This window comes from Ochotona curzoniae, unplaced genomic scaffold (genome assembly GCF_017591425.1).
Source record: "Ochotona curzoniae isolate NIBS_2020 unplaced genomic scaffold, NIBS_Ocur_1.0 contig_517, whole genome shotgun sequence".
NCBI classification, from domain to species: Eukaryota; Metazoa; Chordata; class Mammalia; order Lagomorpha; family Ochotonidae; genus Ochotona; species Ochotona curzoniae.
This window is the reverse complement of record NW_024466454.1, coordinates 7,190,676-7,213,420: the sequence shown is the minus strand read 5'-3', so window position 1 is coordinate 7,213,420 and position 22,745 is coordinate 7,190,676. Positions and strand designations below refer to the sequence as shown.

The following is a 22,745-nucleotide window of genomic DNA, read 5'->3' as shown; positions in this document are numbered from 1 at the left end:
GAACTGATATTTTAACAATATTGAGCCTTACTATCCATGATCATAGAAATCTCTAGTTTTTATGTCTTTAATCAGAGTTTTCTAGTTTTCTTTTTGTACCTCTTACACATATTTCATTTTGAGAGAGCTACTAATACAAATGGTATCTTGATTTTCAAATTCTACTGTTCACTGGTGAAATATAGAAAAATAATTGAGTTTGGCATATTAATCTTGCTTCCTGAAACTTAATTAGGATCACTTCTTAGGGTGAGAAATTTGGTTTTGTCCATTTTTAAAAAATTATGTCATCTGTAAACAATCTTCTTTCCCAATCTTTGCACCTTTAATTTCCTTTTGTTTTACTGCGTATACTAGAGCTTCCTATACATTTCATGTGAGTGATGAGATAGGATCTGTTCTTTGCTTTGATTTTCTAAAAAAGATTTATTTATTATAATAAAAACCATTTATTTATTATAAGAATTATTTATTATAATAAATAATTACAATAAAATTATGTTTATTATAATAAAGTTTTATTTATTTACTAGAAAGTCAGATATACAGAGAGGAGGAGAGACAGAGAGGAAGATCTTCCGTCCGATGATTCACTCCCCAAGTGAGCGCAACGGCCGATGCTATGCCGATCCGAAGCCAGGATCCAGGAACTTCTTCCGTGTATCCCACACGGGTGCAGGGTCCCAAAGTTTTGGGTCATCCTCGACTGCTTTCCCAGGCTACAAGCAGGGAGCTGGATGGGAAGTGGAGCTGTTGGGACTAGATCTGGCACCCATATGGGATCCTGGCGCATTCAAGGCAAGGACTTTAGCTGCTAGGGCACCGTGCTAGGCCCCTTTACTTTGATCTTACAGGAAGTTTTTAGTTTCTTATCATTAAAGGTAACATTAGTTATATATATATATGGTCTTTATCCACTACTTAAGGAAATTCTCTTCTCTTCCTAGTTTGCTGAAAGTTTTTGTCATGAAGATATTGGATGTTTTCCTGCCTCTGTTAGTTAATCTGATCATGTGGTTTTTCTTCTTTAGATTTGAAAGATTGCCATTTTAAAGTATTGACCTAATTGCAAATCCCCATGATTAATCTTACTTGGTCAGGGTTGAGCCTAATTCTTTTCAATTAATAAAAACTATTTTATGAACTTAATTGACATCAAACCCTTTTTTTTTTTTTTTTTTTTTTTTGCTGCTAACAGCTCCTAAAATCTCATCCCTATTCACTTAAAATATTTAAACACAATCTTCCAAGGTTTTTGTAGGGTAAGAATTCCTTAAGAATTTTGTCTCTTAATTTATCAGAATGATAGTTTCATACTTTTCAGAGACCTAAGAATTTATACATTCTCTCTGCATATGCACATAAATTTAGCATTGATGTTTCTGATTAGACTTATGTGAAGCACCACTGTGGAGGTTTGGATTATCAAATTTACCATCAGCAAAGGAGAAGAAGAAAAATCTAGATTTCGTAGATACATTAATATGTGTTTCAAGATTGTTTTTATTATTACATTCCAAAGAGGACATAGGAAGAAAACGTCAATTATCCAACAACTGCTATATCCTTTCAAAAAAGGCACCCAGAATTCCAATCCTGGTTCAAAGCTGCACACACTGGAGGTCGAGCAGCTGCCTCTATGACCAGAAATGCGAACAAATATGTGTATGTTAGCAATCCAAGGAGGCTTGGGTTTAAAAGAAAACTTCTTTATTGCAAGTATCCAGGTCCTTAAGATTTGTCCTTAAAAATACTTGAACAAGATGAGGACGACCACACACATCAAGACTATGAGTCATTAGAGTAAACTAGCAAATAGCCAGTTCTGAGATGCACTGCATCATACATCACAGTACATGAGGAGAATCTGCATTTTGTGAAGAGCCACCAGGCATTTCAGAGCCAGTTTACCATGAAGTTCAGTCACGGGCCAACCAGATACCTAGATAATATAGTCAGTGCAAAAGTCAGTTGAGTAAGTCAGCATTTTGATGAGGCTGGCTACACTGCAAAATACAAACGAAACTTGAAAACAGGAGGTAAGGACTATTTACAAAAGCTTGTTTAGGAAAGTGACTTGAGAAAAGCTGTGTGAAGCACTTCCCACACATCCCTTCTTTCTGCAAAAAGCAAACAAAAACCCAGAAAATCATCTGAAAAACCAAGTTAAAACAGTGTAGTGAAAAAGACAGTGCTTGTTCCAGGTAAAGAATTTTAAGATAACTATCAGAAAGGTTTGTTTTTATTAGTAAAAGTCACAGTAGTAAAAGGTTTATTAGCTGACTTTGAAGTGTGTGCTTTTAAAAAGTCCCTTTAATACGTTGACAGGGGGAAAAAATACCAAGCATATTTTGCTTCCAATTTTGAGTCTTCGGTGAGAGTTGGTGAGATCAAAAAGGGCATTAAAACAAAACCCAGGAAAACTCAGTCAGTTCTTTCCAATTGTCTGTTTTGTTACTTTCTAGTCACTTTGAATTCACGTCCCAATTAGCTGAGGACAACATGTCGGTCAAAGACAGATTTTCGTTGCTCTTGGACTTGAAGTTTCCAGCGCTGCTGGGCATACTCTACCTTGTTCAGAACATTGGCTCGGCTGCGGGAACGGGCCAGCACATCGTGGGCATTTGCAAAAGGCTGGTGATCCTAAAAGTCGGAGAAGAGAGAACATCAGAAATGATGCAGTCAGTGTAAAACATACTTACACACAGAACCATCTGTCTCAGTAACTTTCAGCAAATAAACACATCTTTAAAAAAAAAAGAGGCATCCCTGATTAGCAGGTGAAGAACATCTATAGTATCTCCGTGTTATAGATATACAAAGTATGGTTTTGGCTGACTTTATTCAATACTATATAACTAATCTGTGGCAGAGGAAATATTGTTTAATTTCCCAGCTCCCACTATACTGGAATTGTTTAGAAAAGAAAAGAAAGGAGAAGGAAAGAGACAGCTCAAGTACTACAATCACCCTCTCTCATCAAGGACAGTAAAGAATTCTTTACTTCAGTACATCTCTATACAACAAACACTTGACTCTCTCACTGTTGAGCACGCAGTGGCTCCGGTATTAACTGCTGCCTTAGCCAGGAGGCCACTGCACGGGTGCACAGGTGTCTGTGTGGAAAGCCAACCTATCCAGCTCAAAACAAACCAATGCAACTGCACGTTTGTCGTCATTACAGAGGAAATCACCGTTCCTATCTATAAATGAGACACAAATACAGCTGTCTAAATGACAGACAGCATTCAATGGTAATTTATTACTTTTGTTTGCTTTCTCCTTGATCCCTTTGTTCCTGAACATTGTGTTAGTAAAACGATTAAGTAGTCCAACACAAGATCCAAGTCACAAGTCATATCACTTAAACTAAGATTTGCCTTTAGAGGGGAAAAAAAAAACATTGTTTTAGTGTGCTTGTCATAGAAAAACTTTATTGTATGTGCAGGGTGGGAGTCAGCACGTTTGTGGGAAGCTATGCCTAGCTTCATGACCATATATGTGATTATAATTACATGGTATTATAACACCTGGTTTTAACAATGAACTATGAATTGTCTCAATTTTCAAAGAGCTGTTCTTGTTCTTTTTACTTTTTTAGAAAATTAATTCATTTTTATTGGAAAGTCAGATTTATAGAGAGAAAGATCTTCTATCCATTGGTTCACTCACCAAGTGGCAGCAATAGCCAGAGCTGAGCTGAGCTGAAGCCAGGAGGCTGGAGCTTCTTCCAGGTCTCCCATATGGGTGTAGGGTCCCAAGGTTTTGGGCCATCCTTCACTGCTTTCCCAAGCCACAAGCAGGGAGCTGGCACATGGGATCCCAGTGCATGCAAGACAATAACTTTAGCCACTATGCTGCTATGCTGGACCCAATATTGATTCTTTGAAAGAAAGAATGACAAAGATGGAGAGGCACAGCAGGAGACCTTTCTTCTGCTGGCTCACTCCCCCAAAGCCTGTGAAAGGCAGGGCAATGAGAGGAGTGAGCAACTCCGTTCGTTGTCCCACACAGAAGGCAAGAACCTAAGTCTTTGGACCATCATCTTCTGCCTCTCAGGTGCATTAGCAGGAATACTGGCTCAGAAGCAGCATAGTGCGGACTCTGACATGCAATGCGGTATCCCATGAGACACCTTAACTCAATGTGCCACACTGCCTGAAGCTCACACAGTTGGCTATGAAGAATCACTTCTTGCCTTCTTTGCCAAAATTTCCTTTTCACTCAATTTAAGTAATGGCTGAATATTTTTTTTAACCTTACAAATGAAAATAATAAAGATAATTCCACAAATTTCAAATATTTCAAAGATAGAAGAAAGAAGGTAAGGAGCAAGGATGGCTCAAGTTTAGGATTACTTGATTTTCTATAAGGAAATACACCAACCCAAGGTCATTTAGCACAAACAAAACTATGCCTAACCTTGATCTGATATTCTAGCTTCCGAAGGCACAGTTTGTGTTCAGGTAGATTAAAATGCCACTATAGAAATATGGTGCCTCAATGGATTTGTATATAAAACATTATTACCACTGGTTTGTTTTGGTATCAACAAGGCTGAGAGGAGGGATGGACTCTATCAGCTGGGCACCTATCAGGTTCGTAGTTCTGTTATCTATTTTTTAAGCTAGTGAGAGAAAAATCTTCTTAAGGAACAAGCTCAAAAGCCTAAACAAACCAGTTAATCCTTTTGGTCTGTTCTACACATATTAGAACAAGACTGAACTGGTTTGCTCATGGTCAAGGATGCTGAAAGAATGCAGAGATTTGCCCTTTTATATGTTTATTCTTTTTACACCTGATAAAATTACAATAAATACAAAACATGTTTTAATGTAATGCTTTGATAATAATGATGATGTGTCCTGGATATGTGATACAGTAAATATTTTGACTACTTGCAGGGAGCTCCTTAACTATTTGTACTAACTTACTTGATTTTAAATGAATGAAAAAAAAATTAGGATTTAATATTTCTAAACTAAATTTAATTTCCATTTAGATGGAGCTTTTAGTGTAAACTCACATCTCTGGTCAGAAAATCTCTGATCAGCATCAGTTTAACAGATAGCCAAGAGTCAGGCTTTTCACCCCATCTCAGCCAAAAGGCCAAGAAGTGATGCCAGGGCACTCTAGCTCAATGCACATGCAGGAACAATCACTGGTTTGCAGAACAGTTCCTGAGCACCTGCCCTCACAATCAGGGGCCTGACCCACAGGGACTTGCCTACGCAGTTCAGATCCATCATTTTAGTTTGCACACATGTCAATGCCGTTTCAAAAATCAAAACCAGATACGCAGGTTGTAAAGATGTGGGTAAAGTCAGACTTTTCAACCTAAGTGCCTATAATGAAAATGGTTTAAGTGGCCTTGGAATCACACTTTTCATTTATCAACAGTTGGGGCAGTTGTGCTTCCTAGGGACATCTGGCAATGTGAACGGACAGTTCTTCCTGCCATGGCTAGGCTGTAAGTGAGATGGGGGTGGGGAGCAGGAGGATGCTGCTGGTACATGGTGGACAATCAGATGTTGCTAAGTGGGAAGGAACTTCAATAAGTTCATGGGAGAATGGAAGTTAAGACTGGTTTGTTTGTGGACAGGAAATTTTGAAATTCATGCATAGTTTTTTTTTTAAAAGATGCATTTTCCACCAACTTTTTGAAGTACGTTTATCTCACAATGAACAGGAAACCTCCCCACAAACCTCCAACAAAGAAATACTTAATCTAAAATGTCTGTAATGTCAAGGTTAAAAAATCCTGAAAATGCAAATGAAAATTAACAGGGAAACAGCATTTAAGACTCTAATGCTTTCGGGGCACAAACTCCAGTCCTTCTAGCTCTCTCTTCCATGGTAGCCCTCTAAGCAGTCTTCTAAAATAAATGTTTCTTAAACGATTCCAAATAAAAAGGGAACTGCACTACTGTCAATCCTTTCTTTTACAGGCTTGTTTTTGTTTTTCTTTTATTTATCTCTTTATATTCTCAGTACCCAAAATAGTACCAGGTATAGAAAAGTTAAGCCATTATGTGCTGGATGAATTAATATAAGGAGCAAGGGAAAAGAAGCAAACACAGGTGTTTCTACGACAACTCTTAACCAAAAAATTTAAGATCTCGCTCAAAAGTTGAGTATTCTTAACTGATGTTCATGAAACACCATGTATTCATCAAAGAGTAGGCTCTGATAATTGTCATGACCCAAACATCCAGTCAGAATCACCTCCCTATCCTTTTAAAAAAATTTTTAAATGTTATTTTTATTTGAAAGGCAGACTTAGAGAGAGAGAAGGACAGAAATCTTCTGTCTGCTGACTCACTTCCCAAATGGCCACAACCGCTGGAACTGAGCTGATCTGAAGCCAAGAGCCAGGAGGCAGCAGGGTTTGAGACACCTGTGCCATCTTCTGCTGCTTTCCCTGACATATTATCAGGGAGCTGCATTACAAATGGAGCAGCTGGGACTCACCCACATAGGATGCCAGTGCCACTGGAGGAGGCTTAGTGCCACAATGCTGCCTCTCCCAGCTCTTACCATTAGACACCCAAGCCATTCTAGAGAAAAATGGTTTTTGACATGATTGAAAAGAGTTCATGCTGGATTTGGCTTTTGGAGTTGATTCTTGAGACTATACTTAATTCTATCCTCTTTAAGGAATATAGCCCAATAAAATAATCCAAAAGAAAATGTAATTTCTATGGGGCTGACATAGCAAAATAGCGGGCTAAGCCACTGTCTGCAGTGTTGGCATCCAATATGGGTGCTAATTTGAGTCCCAGGTGTTCTACTTCCTATTCAGTTCCCTGCTAACGCACCTTGAAAAGCAGCTGAGGATGGCCTAACGAGTTGGGCACTTCCATCCACCTGGAAGACTTGGAAGTAGCTCCTGGCTCCTGGCTTCAGCCTGGCTCATCCCCAGCCATCGTGGCCATTTGAGGAGCAAACCAGCAGATAGAAGACCTCTCTTTATTTTCTTCTTGCTCTGTAACTCTGCCTTTCAAATAGCAAATAAATCTTTCTTTCTTTTAAATAAAAACCAATTTCTTAAGAAATATAATAATAAAGTAATGGAAATTCAGAAACAATCCCAAACAGGACAAGGATAAAACAGACAATGTGCTGTTCTAAGTGATCAGGAAAAACAAGTTTGTGGACTATGTGATTTCTCAACATAGTCTAGAATGAAGAAATAGGAAAACAAAATGGAGACCATGAAACTATTAACACATCCATTATACCAACTATAAGTACAAATAAAAATGTATTTTAAAGTTAAGAAGAGTAAAATGATTTTTTTTTTTGAGTGAAAGAAAAAACAAGTTTCATTAGGCAGGAGGAACAAAGGGAATACAAACATTTATCAGATTATCACGTTGTAGTTTATAAAGAAAAGAATATCATGGTCTTCATGCTCTTCCTTCCACTAAAGCCTCCTTGCCAACATGTGGTGATATTGACAGAAGGCACTGCAGACAAAGGCTGCCCTCGATGCGTTTCTCCCTGTAAACAGCCCCCTTTCCCAAGGATCCCCAGTTTAAACTGCGACACTTAGAGCTCTGCAGAAGGAAAGGGATGTGTATTATAAGAACTGGTTTTGGTTTTGCTCGGGGTTCTGCCCCAGTGCTTAACATCTACAAGTGACTACTTGTCACTTGTATTTTATGCCATGTGTTGACAGAGACTGGCCCAGAGCAGCCAGGGCAGGCTGAGAACTTACCCCAATGTCCTCCTCGCTCTGTATCAACTGTGAGTGTCCGAAGAGGCGCCTCTTCAGTATGGGCTCCACCAGAGTAAGATATACCATGTACAGAAGCAGAAGGCCCAAAATGGACAGATAAATTATAATGGTAACCTAAAGGAAATTGACATCAAGTCATATCACTGTTCAAGCCAGGAATCAGAATTTCGTGCAAAGCTAATAAAATCACAGTGAAGACTGATGTGTTTGCAAGGCAGCCTAGATTTCTATGCAAACCAGATTCCAATGTAAGGAACAAGCCCAACCCCTCAGCAAAGTATCATTTTTAAAAAAGAAGAAAGCATTTGCTTTGGAGAGCTTTCTGAAGGTCTTCAAAAACCTTATCCTTACCATTGCTAATCACATGTCACCACTACTGGCCAGCAAACAGAGTTTTTAAAAAACTGAACAGAGCATCCTACATTCAGCATTGTTGTTGAAACAAATTAAAGGAACCCTAATAGAAAATGCGATTCACATCAACATCAACAAGGTACTCTTTTAGATCGACTAAGAAATACAAAATACTTGTGAAAACATTGGTTTTCTGGGGGTGTTCATTTGTGTGCTAAAATGTACAGTGTGACACATCACTGGATTAGATAGATACACAAGTGTTGACAAGGATGTGGGGAAACAGGATCCTCCTCACTGCTGGTAGGAATGGAAAATGGTAGAACTGCTTTGGAGAACAATCTAGCAGTATCTTAAAAAGGAAAACATAAAATTACCACATTAAGGAATTTACGAAGAAAAAAGAGGACACATATCCACATAAATACAAGTAAAAGATATTTGGGCCCAGCGGTGTGGCCTAGCGGCTGGGGTCCTCGCCTTGAACGCACCGGGATTCCATACAGGCACCAGTTCTAATCCCAGCTGCACCACTTCACATCCAGCTTCCTGCTTGTGGCCTGGGAAAGCAGTCGAGGACGGCCCAAAGCTTTGGGACCCTACACCTGTGTGGGAGACCCAGAAGAGGTTCCTAGATCCTGGCTTCAGACAGGCTCAGCTCCAGCTGTTGTGGTGAGTTGGGGAGTGAATCATCAGATGGAAGATCTTTCTCTCTGTCTCTCCTCCTCTCTGTATATCTGACTTTGTAATAAAAATAAATAAATCTTTAAAAAAAAAAACCCACAAAAAAACAAGTGAAAGATATTCGTGACAGTGGTGCTCATTATAGCAAAAAAAAAAAAACTAGAAGTAATCCAAGTGTCTATCAGCTGATGAATGGATATTCATATATTAGAATATTATTCAATAAAACTGGATAAAGTATTAATATATACTAAAACTTGGGCAAACATTAAAAACAATATACTTAGTGAAAGACCAGTCATGGGAGATCATGTGTTACACGATTGTATTCATAGGAATGCTCAGCCGTGTAGGCACAGATATTACAATAGTGATTATCTAGAGCTGGGTGTAGGAATCGGATTTAATCATAAATGGGCATGAAAGTTTTAAAACAAGTAGTTTTAGGGGCCGGCACGATGGCGCAGTAGTTAAGGTCCTCACCTTGCACGCCAGGGATCCCATATGGGCGCTGGTTCTAATCTCAGCTAGCCCCGCTTCCCATCTGGCTCCCTGCTTGTGGCCTGCGGGGGCGGTCGGGGACGGCCCAGAGCTTTGGGACCCTGCACCCGTCTGTGATACCCGAAGAGGCTCCTGGCTTTGGACTGGCTCAGCTCCAGCAGTTGTGGCCACCTGGGGAGTGAATCATCGGATGGAGGATCTTCCTCTCTGTCTCTCCTCTCTGTATATCCGCCTTTCCAATAAAAATAAAATAAATCTTAACAAAACAAAACAAATAAACAAACAAACAAACAAAAATAAAACAAGTAGTTTTAGAAAAGCTATTTTAAGGGGGTAGGGAGCTGGAAGAGAAAGAGAAGAAATCAGGTGTATGTGCCTGTTATCTGCTTTGATGCTGCACGACATGCCGCGGTTCATTTTCCTGCATTACTATGAATACAAAAATACTATGTTACAAAACAGCAGGTTATATACGTAGCTTTCATCTTATTTTACAACTGCAAAATATGTAAATTTGTAGAGTTAAACATTTTAACTACTCTGTGCCTATCAATTATTACATCAGGTCAAAGCCTCTCTTTAAGACTTGATTTCAATCTGGGTTATATGCAAGTAGTTAAGACACTTTCATAGTTTGCACAAAGTGTAATGATCCAGCTAACTGGATGTTAGTTTCTGAAACCTGAAGTGTTTTTGAACAAACTTGTCTGTTCGTTCCTGTTAGGATTCCTTCCTCTCATAAATACTAGTTTCATTTAGATGGCTAGAACTAAACAAAATCTTTTCTCTGCCTTAAAAAATAAGCTGTTTTATTATTTTTATTTTTTTAAAAAAATAAAAATTAATTTATTTTTATTGGAGAGGCAGATTTATAAAAGGTCTACTGTCTGTTGGTTCACTCCCCAAGTGCAAAAACCTGAGCTGAGCCGATTCAAACCCAGGAGCCAGCAGCTTTTTCCAGGTTTCCCTGCGAGAGCAAGATCCCAAGGCCTTTGGCCATGCTCTATTGCTTTCCCAGGCCACAAGCAGGGATCTGGATGGGAAGTGGAGAGGCCAGGACATGAACTGGTGCCCATACAGGATCCTGGTGCATGCAAAGCGAGAATTAAGCCACTGAGCCATCATGCCGGGTACAGCTGTTTTAAATGTACTGAAACTTATGCAACTGCACAATTACAAGTGATTCATAGTGGGGATGGCACAATGGCTCAACTAGCTAATCCTCTATCCCCAAGTGCTGGCATCCACATGAGTGCTGGTTCGTGTCCTGGGTGCCTAGGAGGTAGAAGGCTTCAATCCTGTGAGCTAAGCAGGAGACCCGGATGTAGTTTCTGGCTCCTGGCTTTGACCTGGCCTAGCCCTGGATGTTGTAGGCATTTGGAAAGTGAACCAGCATCTGGAAAAGTTTTCTTGTTTTTTCTCATCCTCTCTGTTGCTTTGCTTTTCAAGTAAATACTTTTTTTCAAAAATATAAAAACTATCAAGAGAATTTCTCTATAATACAAAAGCTCTCCCACAGAAATCTTTGTGATTGATATAACTAACCACCCCAGATTTCCCAGAAGGTATTTTTACATAAAAGGAATGGAAAGTGCCGTGCAGAAAGGTCTGGGACAAAAATAAGCCACCATAATAAAGTAACTGAAACCATCAGTGATCCAAATGGTGGTAAGAGTTATCTACTTTCCATTTCCTCCAGGAAATAAAGAAGGAGAATTTTAAAATCCAGAGGTGATATTTCTAGAATAGTTACTATATATTGAATTATTTTCTTTCTTTTCTACTCTCTTTTTTTAAAGATTTATTTATTTCTATTGGGAAGATAGTAGGAAGACAGACAAGTAGAAAAATCTTCCATTTGCTGTTTCACTCTGTACAGGGCCACAATGGTCGCAAGGCTTTGGGCTATGCTATGTTGCTTTGCCAGGCAATAAGCATGGAGTGGATGGGAAGTAGAGCACCCAGGACATGAACTTGCACCTATATGGGACGCTGGAGCTTGCAGATGGAGGATTAGCCAGATGAGCCATCATGATGCCTGACCCTAATTCTTTTTCCTATCTTTCTTTACTTTTCTTTCTTTCTTTTTAAGCTTTATTTATTGTCACTCAAAAGACAGATTTACAGACGGAAGGAGAGACAGAGAGAAAGATCTTTGACCCACTGGTTCACTCCCTAAATGGCTGCAATGGCTGGAGCTGAGCCAGTCAAAGCCAGGAACCAGAATTCCCCACGCGGGTACAGGGTCCCAAGCCTTTGAGTTGTCCCCAATTGCTTTCCCAGGCCACAGGCAGGGAGCTGGATGGGAAGTGGAGCAGCTGGGACATGAATCAATGCCGATATGGGATGCTGGCACTTGGGGGTGGAGCATGAGCCAATAGAGACACTACACCAGTCCCTAATTCTTTTCAAAGTGCTGAGAGGACAGGGAGAAAGGGTCTTACTCAGGCTGTTCTCACAAGACTTTTGTTTACACACAAAAGAAGCCAGAGTATTCTTCTGTAATATACTAATTACCCAGAGGGCGTTTCTGTGCCTTCTCATGTCTTTGTTTAACAAATTCTAATCAGTCCACAGAGCATCTCAGTGAAGCTGGCCCACACTTCTTCTGGGACAGGGGTCCAGAATTTCCCATCATCTTGTCTAGGGATTACTCAGAAAAAGATATATACACATATATTTTTTTACCTTGATTGTAACAGAACTTCTTTCCTCATATTTACATTCACAGCGTAGACAGTACGCTTCTACATCGGGGCCCCGCACAGGCATGGGCTCCACAACATGAAGGCAGTCACTGGAAAAGCCAAGAGAAACGATTACTTAAGCTTGGTTATACTTTCTATTTGAATTGATCAACTCCTTTCTGAAGTTTAGAATATTCACTGAGTATACCTAATGGAGGAATGTAAGGAAGAAATGATAAATAATGCAAAGTGAAGTAATTTCCTCTCAGCGTTAGCACTTTGTTATAATTTAACAGTCTAAGAAGCCCTAAAGGCAAGGACCTGCTCTCTATCTCCAGATAGCTACTATTAAAGATCTATAAATGCATTTGGAAATCCTAAATGCGATCAAAGCTACTTAACAAATCAAGTTAGATGTAGGCTCAAGTTATGAATATTTCTCACCAAACAAAATTATGATACCTGCTTTAAAGTGGCGGGGAACACTATTCAAATATGAGATTATTTCCTCTGTGAATTAGCCATCATTCCTAACTGTCACAGTATGTCTCATGATCTGCTTATCACACTTAACAGCATGGTGCATTCTGAAATCCTAAACACCGAACACACTAAGAAAAAAAACCCAAATTTTCCTTAATGGGTAAAATTTTATTGGAAAAGCAAGAACAAACAGTATTGGGACAATAAAACAATTTTAAAAATGAAAACTGATTACCCTGAAAAAAATATTTTTAACAAGATAAAAAAGAATGATTTTGTTGTTGTAAGATAGTGTTTATTGTTTATGCTACCTGCTTTCTAGTCTACTTATGTTTTATATTTTAAAAAAGTAGCATCATCAAAAAAAAAAATCGTTTCCCAGAAATCTGCCAATTCCAATAGATACTTTAATCCTAAGTCTCCTCAGGTCCTGGTGGTCTGCCACTCCAACTGCCAACAACACAGAGTGGGGTTTCCTGTCCTGAAGATGGCTTAGCAGCTCCCTGCCCTCTGGCCTCTCTTCCGCAGGTGGCAGGTGTTTCTTGTGGCCTAAGGTCTACCCCAGGGCCTGCCCAAGCAGCCCATTCCCCTAAGATGCTCCCGGGCTCCAGGCTTCTTCCTGCCTCCTGAAAAGGCACTTTTTTGGGGGGGCTTTGCTTCCTCTGAATTGTGGCATTAGAAGGAAAATCCAAAATGGCACCAATGATGAAATCTCAGTTATCCTTAAACCTAAGTTTAATTGTAACAAAGATAGTGAGGAAAATTTAATCTCCATTGGTAGCATTTCAAATAAGGGTAAGGTCCCACAACTAACACCACAAAATGCGTGTTATTTATGCTAAGCATATGGAAGGCCAGGCATGGATTCCAGCTAAAAAAAACCCATAACACGAGCCGAGGAAGCTAAACCCTGCAACAGGCACTTGCCCATCTCACAATCAGGGAGGCCATGCAGCGCCCTCCACTCAACAGAAGTCACTTGCATAAGGTCCCAGGGCCAATCAGAAACTGACAAAGGACCAGAGTCTAGGTCTCTAATTCCCAGGTCAGCCTTTCTCCCTCTGAACCCCAGGAAAATCATATTAACCTCAGTTACAGAAGCCTCCACAACAAAACCTGAAAATTAGTTTAAGTGCTGAGCAAGTATAGAGTACTTCTTTAGAAGGACAATACATTTTGTAACAACAAGGTAGTCATTACTGTGCATAAATTGTGAAGGGCTGAAAAGGAAGTAGAAAGCCTGGCTCTGGGTGACTGGTCATAAACAGAGCTAGATTGAATTCAAATACTCTGGGAAGTAGGCAACAGCTCCCTCTAGTGACAAAGAGAGGCATTATCAGCTTTAAACTACACTCCAGAGCACCCCAATTTTCCTTAAAGTTTAAGTTAGCCAGTGTTAAGTCCATAAAGAAATAAAGCTAACTATTGGACAAAAACAAAGACTTAGAAAATCAGAAGATAAAAATACACTTGATGATTTATAGGTATTTGAGGCCTAGAAAAAGTCCCAACATCCTGGTTGATCATAACTTGCCTGCCCTTCTAAAGCCAGTTAACAAATTTCAGAGTTGGGACCATGGCTCAACAGGCTAATCCTCCACTTTCAGCACTAGCATCCCATATGGGCAGCAGTTCATGTCCCGGGAGCTCCACTTCCCATCCAACTCCTTGACTGTGGCCTGGGAAAGCAGTCGAGGATGACTCAAAGCTTTGGGCTCCTGCATCATATGGGAGAATTGGAAGAGGCTCCTGCTTTGGCTCTGACTGTTGCAGCCATTTAGGGAGTGAACCAGTGCATGGAAGACATTTTTCTCTGTCTCTCCTTTCTCTAAATCTGCCTATCCAATAAAAAAAATCCTAAAAAAATTTTTTTTTCAGCCTGCTGAGAACCTAGTGTAAGGCTAAGCTGCAGGAAAGCAACCTTGCAGAGTAGGAGGGAGGAGGGCAGGACCCAATGAGCCGTTTTCCAGTCCTTAACCAGTTAGTGAAAAGATGAATGCTAAACACCCAAAGAATGAGTCCATCCACTATTCAAATAAGAGGCATCCTGTTCTCTTACTGATAATAGAACAAACTGATTATATGTGGTCAACATGTTTGGAAAAATTATAGAAATTAAAGACTTAGCCAAACTTTGATACATCTTACAAAGTAACTTGCTACTATAAAACCCATAAGAATGTGGCCCAATCACTTTGTAATATAAGACCATTCAACATGGCGCATGCGAGAGGGTGCTTGGGGCAGCAGTCAAGTCACTGCCTGCACGATGAGGGGCAACACATGACGGCTGCAGTAGCGGGGGTCCTGGCCACCCACCCAGGAGATTCAGATCCAGTTTCTAGTCCCCAACCTATTCCAGCCCTGGCTATTATGGGATCTGGGGAGGAAATCAGATAGAAGACACACTTTCTTTCTGTTTCTGCTTCTCAAATAAGTAAGATTCATTAATAGAAAAAATCTATCATTTGTAAGGCCCACAGAGATAAACAGAGAAGGCTGGCTGTTGGTCAGGCTCCATCCCGGGCCTGCCTGACTTCCTGAGGGCAGAGCAGGTCAACACTGTCCACACCTATAACCTATTTACATGCGCCAAATGGGAAACCCTGATACGCCCACACGTAGTTCATTTCATTCCTTCCTGATCCTTCCATCATTTTTAAACACAGCCTCCCATTGACAATGATGATCAAAACCTATAAATTATATAAACTATAACCCAGATAAAGGAGGCTCACTTACCTTTTGCTGAAGAGAAAGTGGCAGAGAAATCTGTAGCCTAACCTAAGATAACTATGGTAGTTTAGGGGCCACAAACTTGGTCTCATCCCATATGAAACCCTCCCTTGCTGGGTGTTAATAGTTTAACTACAATAATCCTTTAAACTGGAATCATGCCTTCAGGGTCCTACTCTCACTTTAGGAATGTTAATAGAATTAGACATCTTTGCTTCAAAAGGACTACTTCAGAAGGAAACTATACATTAGAGGAACATTCTGTACTTGCAACAATAACCACAGAAGGAAACAACATGAAAAAAATCAGCAACTAGAACACTTACCAGTCTTTCTGGGATATGTTCTTATTATAAATATGTCCAGAATTCTCTTTATAGGGAGGACAGATACATTTACATCGAACATCCTCAAAATTCTGTAACCAAAATGGAAACAGCACAGCTTGTTTACAATTTAACATGAACCACAACAGCAACAACAAAAACAAAAACATGACATATACATATTGCTGGCCAGATACTCTAAAACCATTCATTTAACACCTTCACTTGGAGAGATCCAAGTTTGCAAAGCTCACAAGTCGTTTGTGATATGCCTAATGAATCATATAGTACATAAAATTATTCTGAAATAATACCTAATACATGAGCCATGACTTATTAAACAGTTATGATCACATGACAATCCAATTGTGTTAATATTCTCACTACATACCCATGATTAGAAAGACATATAATAGACAAGTGTGCCTGTATATAAGAATGTTTATATATAATTGCTTATATGTGCTACATATAAGCAAACTAACAATTATTCAAAAACAAACAAAAAAAGAGTCCAGGTTCTGCCCACTGGCTTTCTCAGATGGAAGGGCTCCAACATGGAGAAAAAGAGTGAGCCAGTGTGCTAGAGCAGGGGTTAAGCTTGAGAGCCACCCAGCTGCAACGTCAGAAGGGAAGTGGTTTCATTGTGGGTGAGATCTGTATGGTGTGTGCCTCCCAGGGAACTAGCTGACAGGACAGGTTCCAAGAAAAAAGTCTGAAGAAGCCGAGGAAGAGTGACTATCCAGGCAGAGCGAGAGAGGAGCCTCTTCCTTAGCAAAGGGAACCCTGCCCGCCGAGATCTTCCAGCTCCTACAGTGATCCACCTGTTCACAAACTCACTCGGCAACCGCTTCTAGTGGGCACTAGCTCATAAGCACGAGGCAGCCTAGCACAGACCACAAACACACAGACGCCACCTGCGGGGGGCTGCTCTTCTAGTGGGGGGCCAGAACAGCTTTCCAAAAGCAGCCCTGCTCCCAGTAGCCCGCCACCTCCCCTACTTAAAAGTGTTGTTGTTTTTAAACTGCAGTGTCATTGATAACGGGCTAGAGCTCAGGAACGAGGCAGCCCCAACATGCTGAGGAGGTCAGAGCAGGAGAATTAGAGGCATCCAGCAGCCTGGGGGCGGGGGACACCTGGGAGGTCACCTCACCCCTGCCCCAGGTGGGGTCTTCCTTTAAACTCAGGAACGCAGAGGGCAGTCCAGGGGCAGGGAGGTCCCGAGCGAGCCCCTCCCTGGTCCTCCACGGGAAGGGGCTGAGTGGACCGAGTCCCTGAGGAGGACTTGCCTGGGGCTCGGGTTAGCGGACAGGGCGGAGAGGCTGTCCGGCCGGGGGCTGTCAGGGTCGCCCAGGCTGTCAGGGTGAGGGGGTGTCAGGGTGGCCCGGCAGGGTGGCCAGCAGGTGGGCAGGGGAGGAGCTCCTGTCAGAGGCGAGGGCTGGGCGGGACTCACCTTGGCGGCGGCTGACAGCGGCACCAGCAGCAGCACCCACAGCGCCAGGCAGGGCAGGCGGAGCACGGAGCCCAGGCCGAGGAGGCCTCCCCACAGGTTCGCCATCGCTGCCTCACCCGGCCCGTCCCCACAGCCCGGAGCCGCGCCCCCCCACCCCCGAGACCGGCTTCCCGGCTCGGACTCCGGCTCGGGATCCGGCTCCGGCGCCTACGCTTCCGCCCGGCCCTTCCGCGTCACCCGCCGCGCCGGGTCAGCAGCAAAAACCATCCACCCCGGAAACGGTTCCGCGTGCGAAGGGTCCGGAGGCTGCGCGGTCCCCGGCCGCTTGGCTTTGGCCCCGGGGGGCGGAATGGGGGGCTGCTGTATGGGAGGCAGCCTGGCCTCCGCTCGGGGTGTCCTTCCCCAGGGCGCCGAAGCACCCGAGGCCTTCTGCAGCCGCCATGGCCAGCTCCGGCGGTCAGAGGCCGGCCTCTGGAGGCCCGTAGCAGGCCGGACCCTTTGGTTGCCAGACCCCGGCTGCCCCTGGAATGGCTGCGTGTCCCAGTCCGTGAAAACGGGGCCGGCACTGGCCGAGCCATCACTTTCCGCGGAATCCCACTCCTCCTCGGTCAGGGCGCCGGGGGGGGGGGGGGGTTCATCCCCAGCACTTGAGGTACTGACCTGCCGGCCGCCGCGCCTTCGGGCACAGCTGCCTTCGAGGGGCGGCTGTCTGCAGGCCTCCGGCCCGGGCAGGCTCCTCAGGATGTGGAGCTGGCCAAAGTACCGCCCGGAGCGGCCTCCTCCCAGGATTGATTCCAGGAGGTGGGGACTCCGCGGGCGCGGCGCCCGGGGCTGAGGCCGGCCCATGCGGCCCCTCAGAGCTGGGAGAGCACTGGCCCTGCTGTCTCAAGAACCTAGATGTTTTCTGCTTTTGTGATTCTGCTTTAATTGCTTGGCTGGGGGCTGCGTGAACTCCAGGCCTGACACCTGGCAGGTCACGTAGGCAGACCATTCCTCAGGAAGGAGGACCCTGGTGTTTGATAAGATCCACTGCCCATCCATTTGTACCTTTTGAAAGTTGCTTGCCTCAAACCTACCAATAGAAGCCTGCCAACTTGCGCTTTTTGAAAGTTAACAGTTAAAACTGACCAATCATGACTGTATAATTGTATGGAATTGTCCTGAAATGTGTAAGAACCCTGTGCTTTTCAACCGGGCTCTTTTGCCGTCCCTGGTTATCCTGCAGCAGTCTCGGCTGCAGCTGCCCCTCTCCCGCCCAGGCCTGCTGGTTAGCGGAGACCGTGAAGCCAGCGGAGAGAATGCAGGCCTCATCCCAAAAGATTGGGGTTTTGCTGAACCACCTCAGACAAATCCCTTGCCTTTTTCTGTGCCTCTGGCCTGAGAGGGTTGATTTCTCAGGATGTCAGATTCTCCTCGGGCAGAATTCTCGTGTTTCTACAAAGCAGATTTTGAACATCACCTTTTCCTAGCTTGTGGAAATGTTTTGATTAGCAGAATTATCTGAATATTTTTTCTCCTGATTCTTACTAATGCCCAGCCAGCCCCAAACACAGGAGTGTGTCTGATATTGCACCCGATATTGTCAGTTCCAAACAACGAGGGCCGTCAGAGTTCGTTCTGGAGGCCTGCTGGCCCACTGCCTTGAGAAATTGCTGTCCCCTTGGTGAATTATGGAGCCCATGGGTGTCTGCTCACCAGAGGTCGGGGTCAGCTGTATCAGGGAGGCCTCAGGCATCTCAAGGCCAAAAGCTGCCTCAGCAGCAAGTTCAGGATCACGTTAGGGCTTTTTTTTAGATTTGACACAGAAAGAGTGCATTCCTCCCTGCTCGTGCTCATCTTTCCTACCTACATTATGTTTTCTTCTCTGCCTTTATACTCCCAACCCCTTCAAAGTCTTGTGAGCCCTCTGAGGGTGGAGATTTTGTCTGCCATTCTTTGTACTTGGAATCAGAGATCAGACAATAAATACCTACAGGGATCCAACACAGGACAAAAGTGGGGTGAAAGAGGCCAACAAAAAGTAGCAGGAACCTATACTTGAATCCTTACTCATTTTCTCTCTGGCCACAGATCAAGTTGAGATGCCCCACTGGAATCTGGGACCACCATGGCAGGCAAAGGAGGAGGGATCTCTGATCTAGGGTCTCAGGTGGTTAGGCTACACTGGAGTTCTGTTGATGTGTAGGACTGGCCTTGGCACCCACCCTTTTCCTTGCTTTCCTGTGGCTAGGTTTATCCCATTCCTCTTAAGGAGTGACTCAGGTGGTCCAGGTGTAGCCTCCCACCTGGCCTGGGTTCTCCCATTTCTTGTTGAGGGGAGAAAAATATTACACCCACACCCCTTGGAAGGGGTTAAGGAAAAGAGGAACCTTCTCTAAATTTAAGTGTGAAAGTCACAGGGAAGCTGAAGTGACAATTTATGTATCTGGGACAAACCTATCTGGGACTGGCTTTGCTAGCTCTGTTGTACCTCCTCCCCTCTAATCCTCACTCCCCTCCAGTGAATGAATAGCTCTCTGGATGTGTCCTTTTTTATTTTATTTTATTTATTTTTTTTCTCCTCTACCCCATCATTTCTTGCCTAAGCCACACCAGTGCAGGATAACAAATGCAGTCATGCACAGCCCAGATGATTTCCTTGGATTGTGCCTCTCGTGGTTATGATAGGACACACAGTTATTCCCAAGCACACCCCGGAAGTGTCTTAGGTAAGCCCTTTCCTCTGCACATTTGCTAGGATGCTCCCTGCCATGAGGCCGTTTGGGTGAGATGTTTCTACCCTTTGCTGTCAGTAAAGGTATTTGTGTCATACCATCACATCCTAGTGCCCACCATAGAACCTCATCTCTTTTCCTAGAGCTGTTGATGCTACCACTGCCAGCAAGTGGTTGGGGTCCCTAAATTAATCAAGTAATACAGTACAACTCCATGCCAAAATAAAGAACATTCCCCTCCCCAAAAAAAGGGGCCTAAATATTGTTGGTTTTCCAGTGTCTTACAATACTTAGTAGAAACAATTCCTCTTCTCTGTCCTCTAAGATATTTCAAACCAATGAGTTGCTATATTGAACACTAATTCTTTATCAATTACATTAAAAATAAAGTAGTAGCATCCATAGGCTTTTCATGAAAAACAGCAAATCCTGCCCAAGACCTTCACATTTCCTATTTCTATTTCTCAGAGCCTTTTTTTTTTTTTTTGTCTTTAGCTCTCTCTCTGGGATTTATCTTCCTATTTCCAACATAGCATGCTTAGAGGTGAGCGTTTATTGCAGTGGTTAAGACATGGTTGGGATGCCTATACCCCATAGGAGGTAACATGTGAAGGCTCATGTAGTGTTTCCCTGTCACCCATGTAGGAGACCTGGATTCAGTTTCTGGAACCCAGGAATTTTGGGACTGAACCAGAGAAAGGGATATTATTCATTCTCGTGGCTTCAGGTAAACTGAAAAAACAACAAAAAAATAGGGGCCACATATTTTTTTTTTTTCCACAGTGGTTAACACAGTTCGGGCCCGGCGCGGTGGCGCAAGTGGTTAAGGTTCTCGTCTTGCATGCCCGGAATCCCATATGGGTGCCAGTTCTATCCCTGCAGCCCCGCTTCCCTTCCAGCTCCCTGCCTGTGGCCCGGGAAAGCAGTTGAGGATGGCCCAAAGCTTTGGGACCCTGCACCCACGTGGGAGACCTGGAAGAGGCTCCTGGCTTCGGATCGGCACAGCATCGGCCGTTGCGCTCACTTGGGGAGTGAATCATCGGATGGAAGATCTTCCTCTCTGTCTCTCCTCTCTGTATATCTGCCTTTCCAATAAAAAAATAATAAAAATAAATATTTAAAAAAATAATAAAAAAAAATAAGATGGCTGCATCCTAAACTGGAGTGCCTGACTTCAGCACCAGCTCCTCCAATTTCTTTCTTTCTTTCTTTTAGATTTATTATTTTTTTTTATTGGAAATGCAGATATACAGAGAGAAGGAGAAACAGAGAAACAGAGAAAGATCTTCTGTCCACTCATCCACTCTCCAAGTGCCTGCAATGGGAAGTACAGAGTTGATCCAAAGCCTGGAGCCTCTTCTGGTTCTCCCATGTGGGTGTAGGGTTCCAAGGCTTTGGGCTGTCCTCTACTGTTTTCCCAGGCCACAAGCAGGGAGCTGGTGGGAAGTGGAGCAGCTGGGACATGAACCAGCACCCATGTGGGATCCCAGTGGATGCAAAATGAGGATTTAGCCTTTGAGCTATTGTGCTGGGCCCTAGCTCCTCCAACTTCAATTCAGCTTCTTATTAACGTGCTTCCTGGGAGGCCAGGATGATGGTTCAAGCGGCTGAGTCCCTACTACCTAGGGAAGAGACTAGGAAGAAGAGCTGAGCTCCTGACTTCAGCCTGGTCGAGCCTCGGTTGTAACATGCATCTGGGGAATGAATGAATGAGAGAGTTAGAACAAGATATCTCTGTCACTCTGCCTGTCCTCTAAGCCCACGGCACAGCTTGCACCATGGATTTCATTTTTCCTTGCCCATTATTTTCTACCTCTTCTTTTTTCCTGAAATATTTTTACGTTCCAACTTTTCTTTTGAACTTTAAAATTTCTGTTGGCATGTTACAAATTTGCTGGAGTTAATTTTTAAAAATGTTTTTATCCAAAAATATTGACATTTGAGCCAGCATTGTAACGCCTTAGGCTAAGCAGCTGCCTGAAATATTGAATCCTATAGCAGAGTGCTGATTCTAGTCTTAGCTGTTCCACTTCCAACTCAGCTCCCTGCTAATGCACCTGGGAAGGCAGTAGAAGATGGTCCAAATACTCAGGCCCATGCCACCCACATGGGAGACCCAGCTGGAGTTTTGGGCTGCTGGCTTTAGTCTGGCCCATCCTTGACTGTCACAAGCCATTTGCAGAATGAATCAGGAATTTTCTGTCTCTCCTTTGCTCATTTTGTATCACTGGCTTTCAGATAATTAAAATCTGTTTCAAAATTTTAATATTATTGTAAATTGAAAAATGCTAATTAGATACATTTATAGGCTATAAAGTGATGATATATTTATACAATGTGCCAGCTCATTAGCATAGCTAACACCTTAGATACATAATTTTTGCAATAAGAACATTTAGAATGTACTCTTAGCAATTACTTTTTGAAAAGTAAAGTGAAAGAGAGAAGGGGGAGCAGATAAAGAAATCTTCCAGCCATTGATTTACTTTCCAAATGTTCACAACAGCCACAGCTGGTCCAGGCCAGAGCCAAGAGCCCGGAACCCTAACCACAGTCTCCCACATGGGTAGCAAGGAGCCAAGTTCTTGAGCTATTACCTGCTGCCCCTCAGGCACATCAGCAGGGAGATGGATCCGAAGTGGATGCGGACTTAATCCCAAACACTCTGTTATGGGATGCGATAGCACAATACCTACTCTACTCTCAGCAATTTTGAAGTAGACACTATCATTAAGTACATTATATCTCAAAAAGTTTTTATTTAATTGAAATTTGTGGTCTTTGATCAACAGCTCCCCATTTCTTCTATCCCAGCCTCGAAAAAACAAAATTTTACACACTGACTTCATGAATTTGATGGTTTCATATTTCACATTTTTTCAAGATTTATGTATTTTCAACTGGAAAGTCAGATATACAGAGAGGAAGAGAGAAAGAGAAGAAGATCTTCCGTCTGATGATTCACTCCCCAAGTGACCACAACAGCCTGAGCTGAGCCAATCTGAAGCCAGCAGCCAGGAACTTCCTCCAGGTCTCCCACATGGGTGCAGGGTCTCAAGGCTTTGG

The 22,745-nt window shown here is 42.9% G+C and overlaps 1 protein-coding gene across 1 annotated transcript; it reads right to left on the bottom strand.

Moving 5' to 3' along the window:
* Positions 1-1,693: 1,693 nt before the first annotated feature.
* Positions 1,694-17,174, bottom strand: TMEM9B (TMEM9 domain family member B). The gene is made up of 5 exons (XM_040989160.1): positions 16,966-17,174; positions 15,513-15,604; positions 11,969-12,077; positions 7,721-7,855; positions 1,694-2,643 (listed from the first exon to the last, which is right to left on the bottom strand). Exons 1-5 carry the CDS (start codon positions 17,068-17,070, stop codon positions 2,488-2,490), a joined length of 597 nt encoding a protein of 198 aa, XP_040845094.1. The 5' UTR covers positions 17,071-17,174; the 3' UTR covers positions 1,694-2,487.
* Between the last annotated feature and the right edge of the window lie 5,571 nt (positions 17,175-22,745).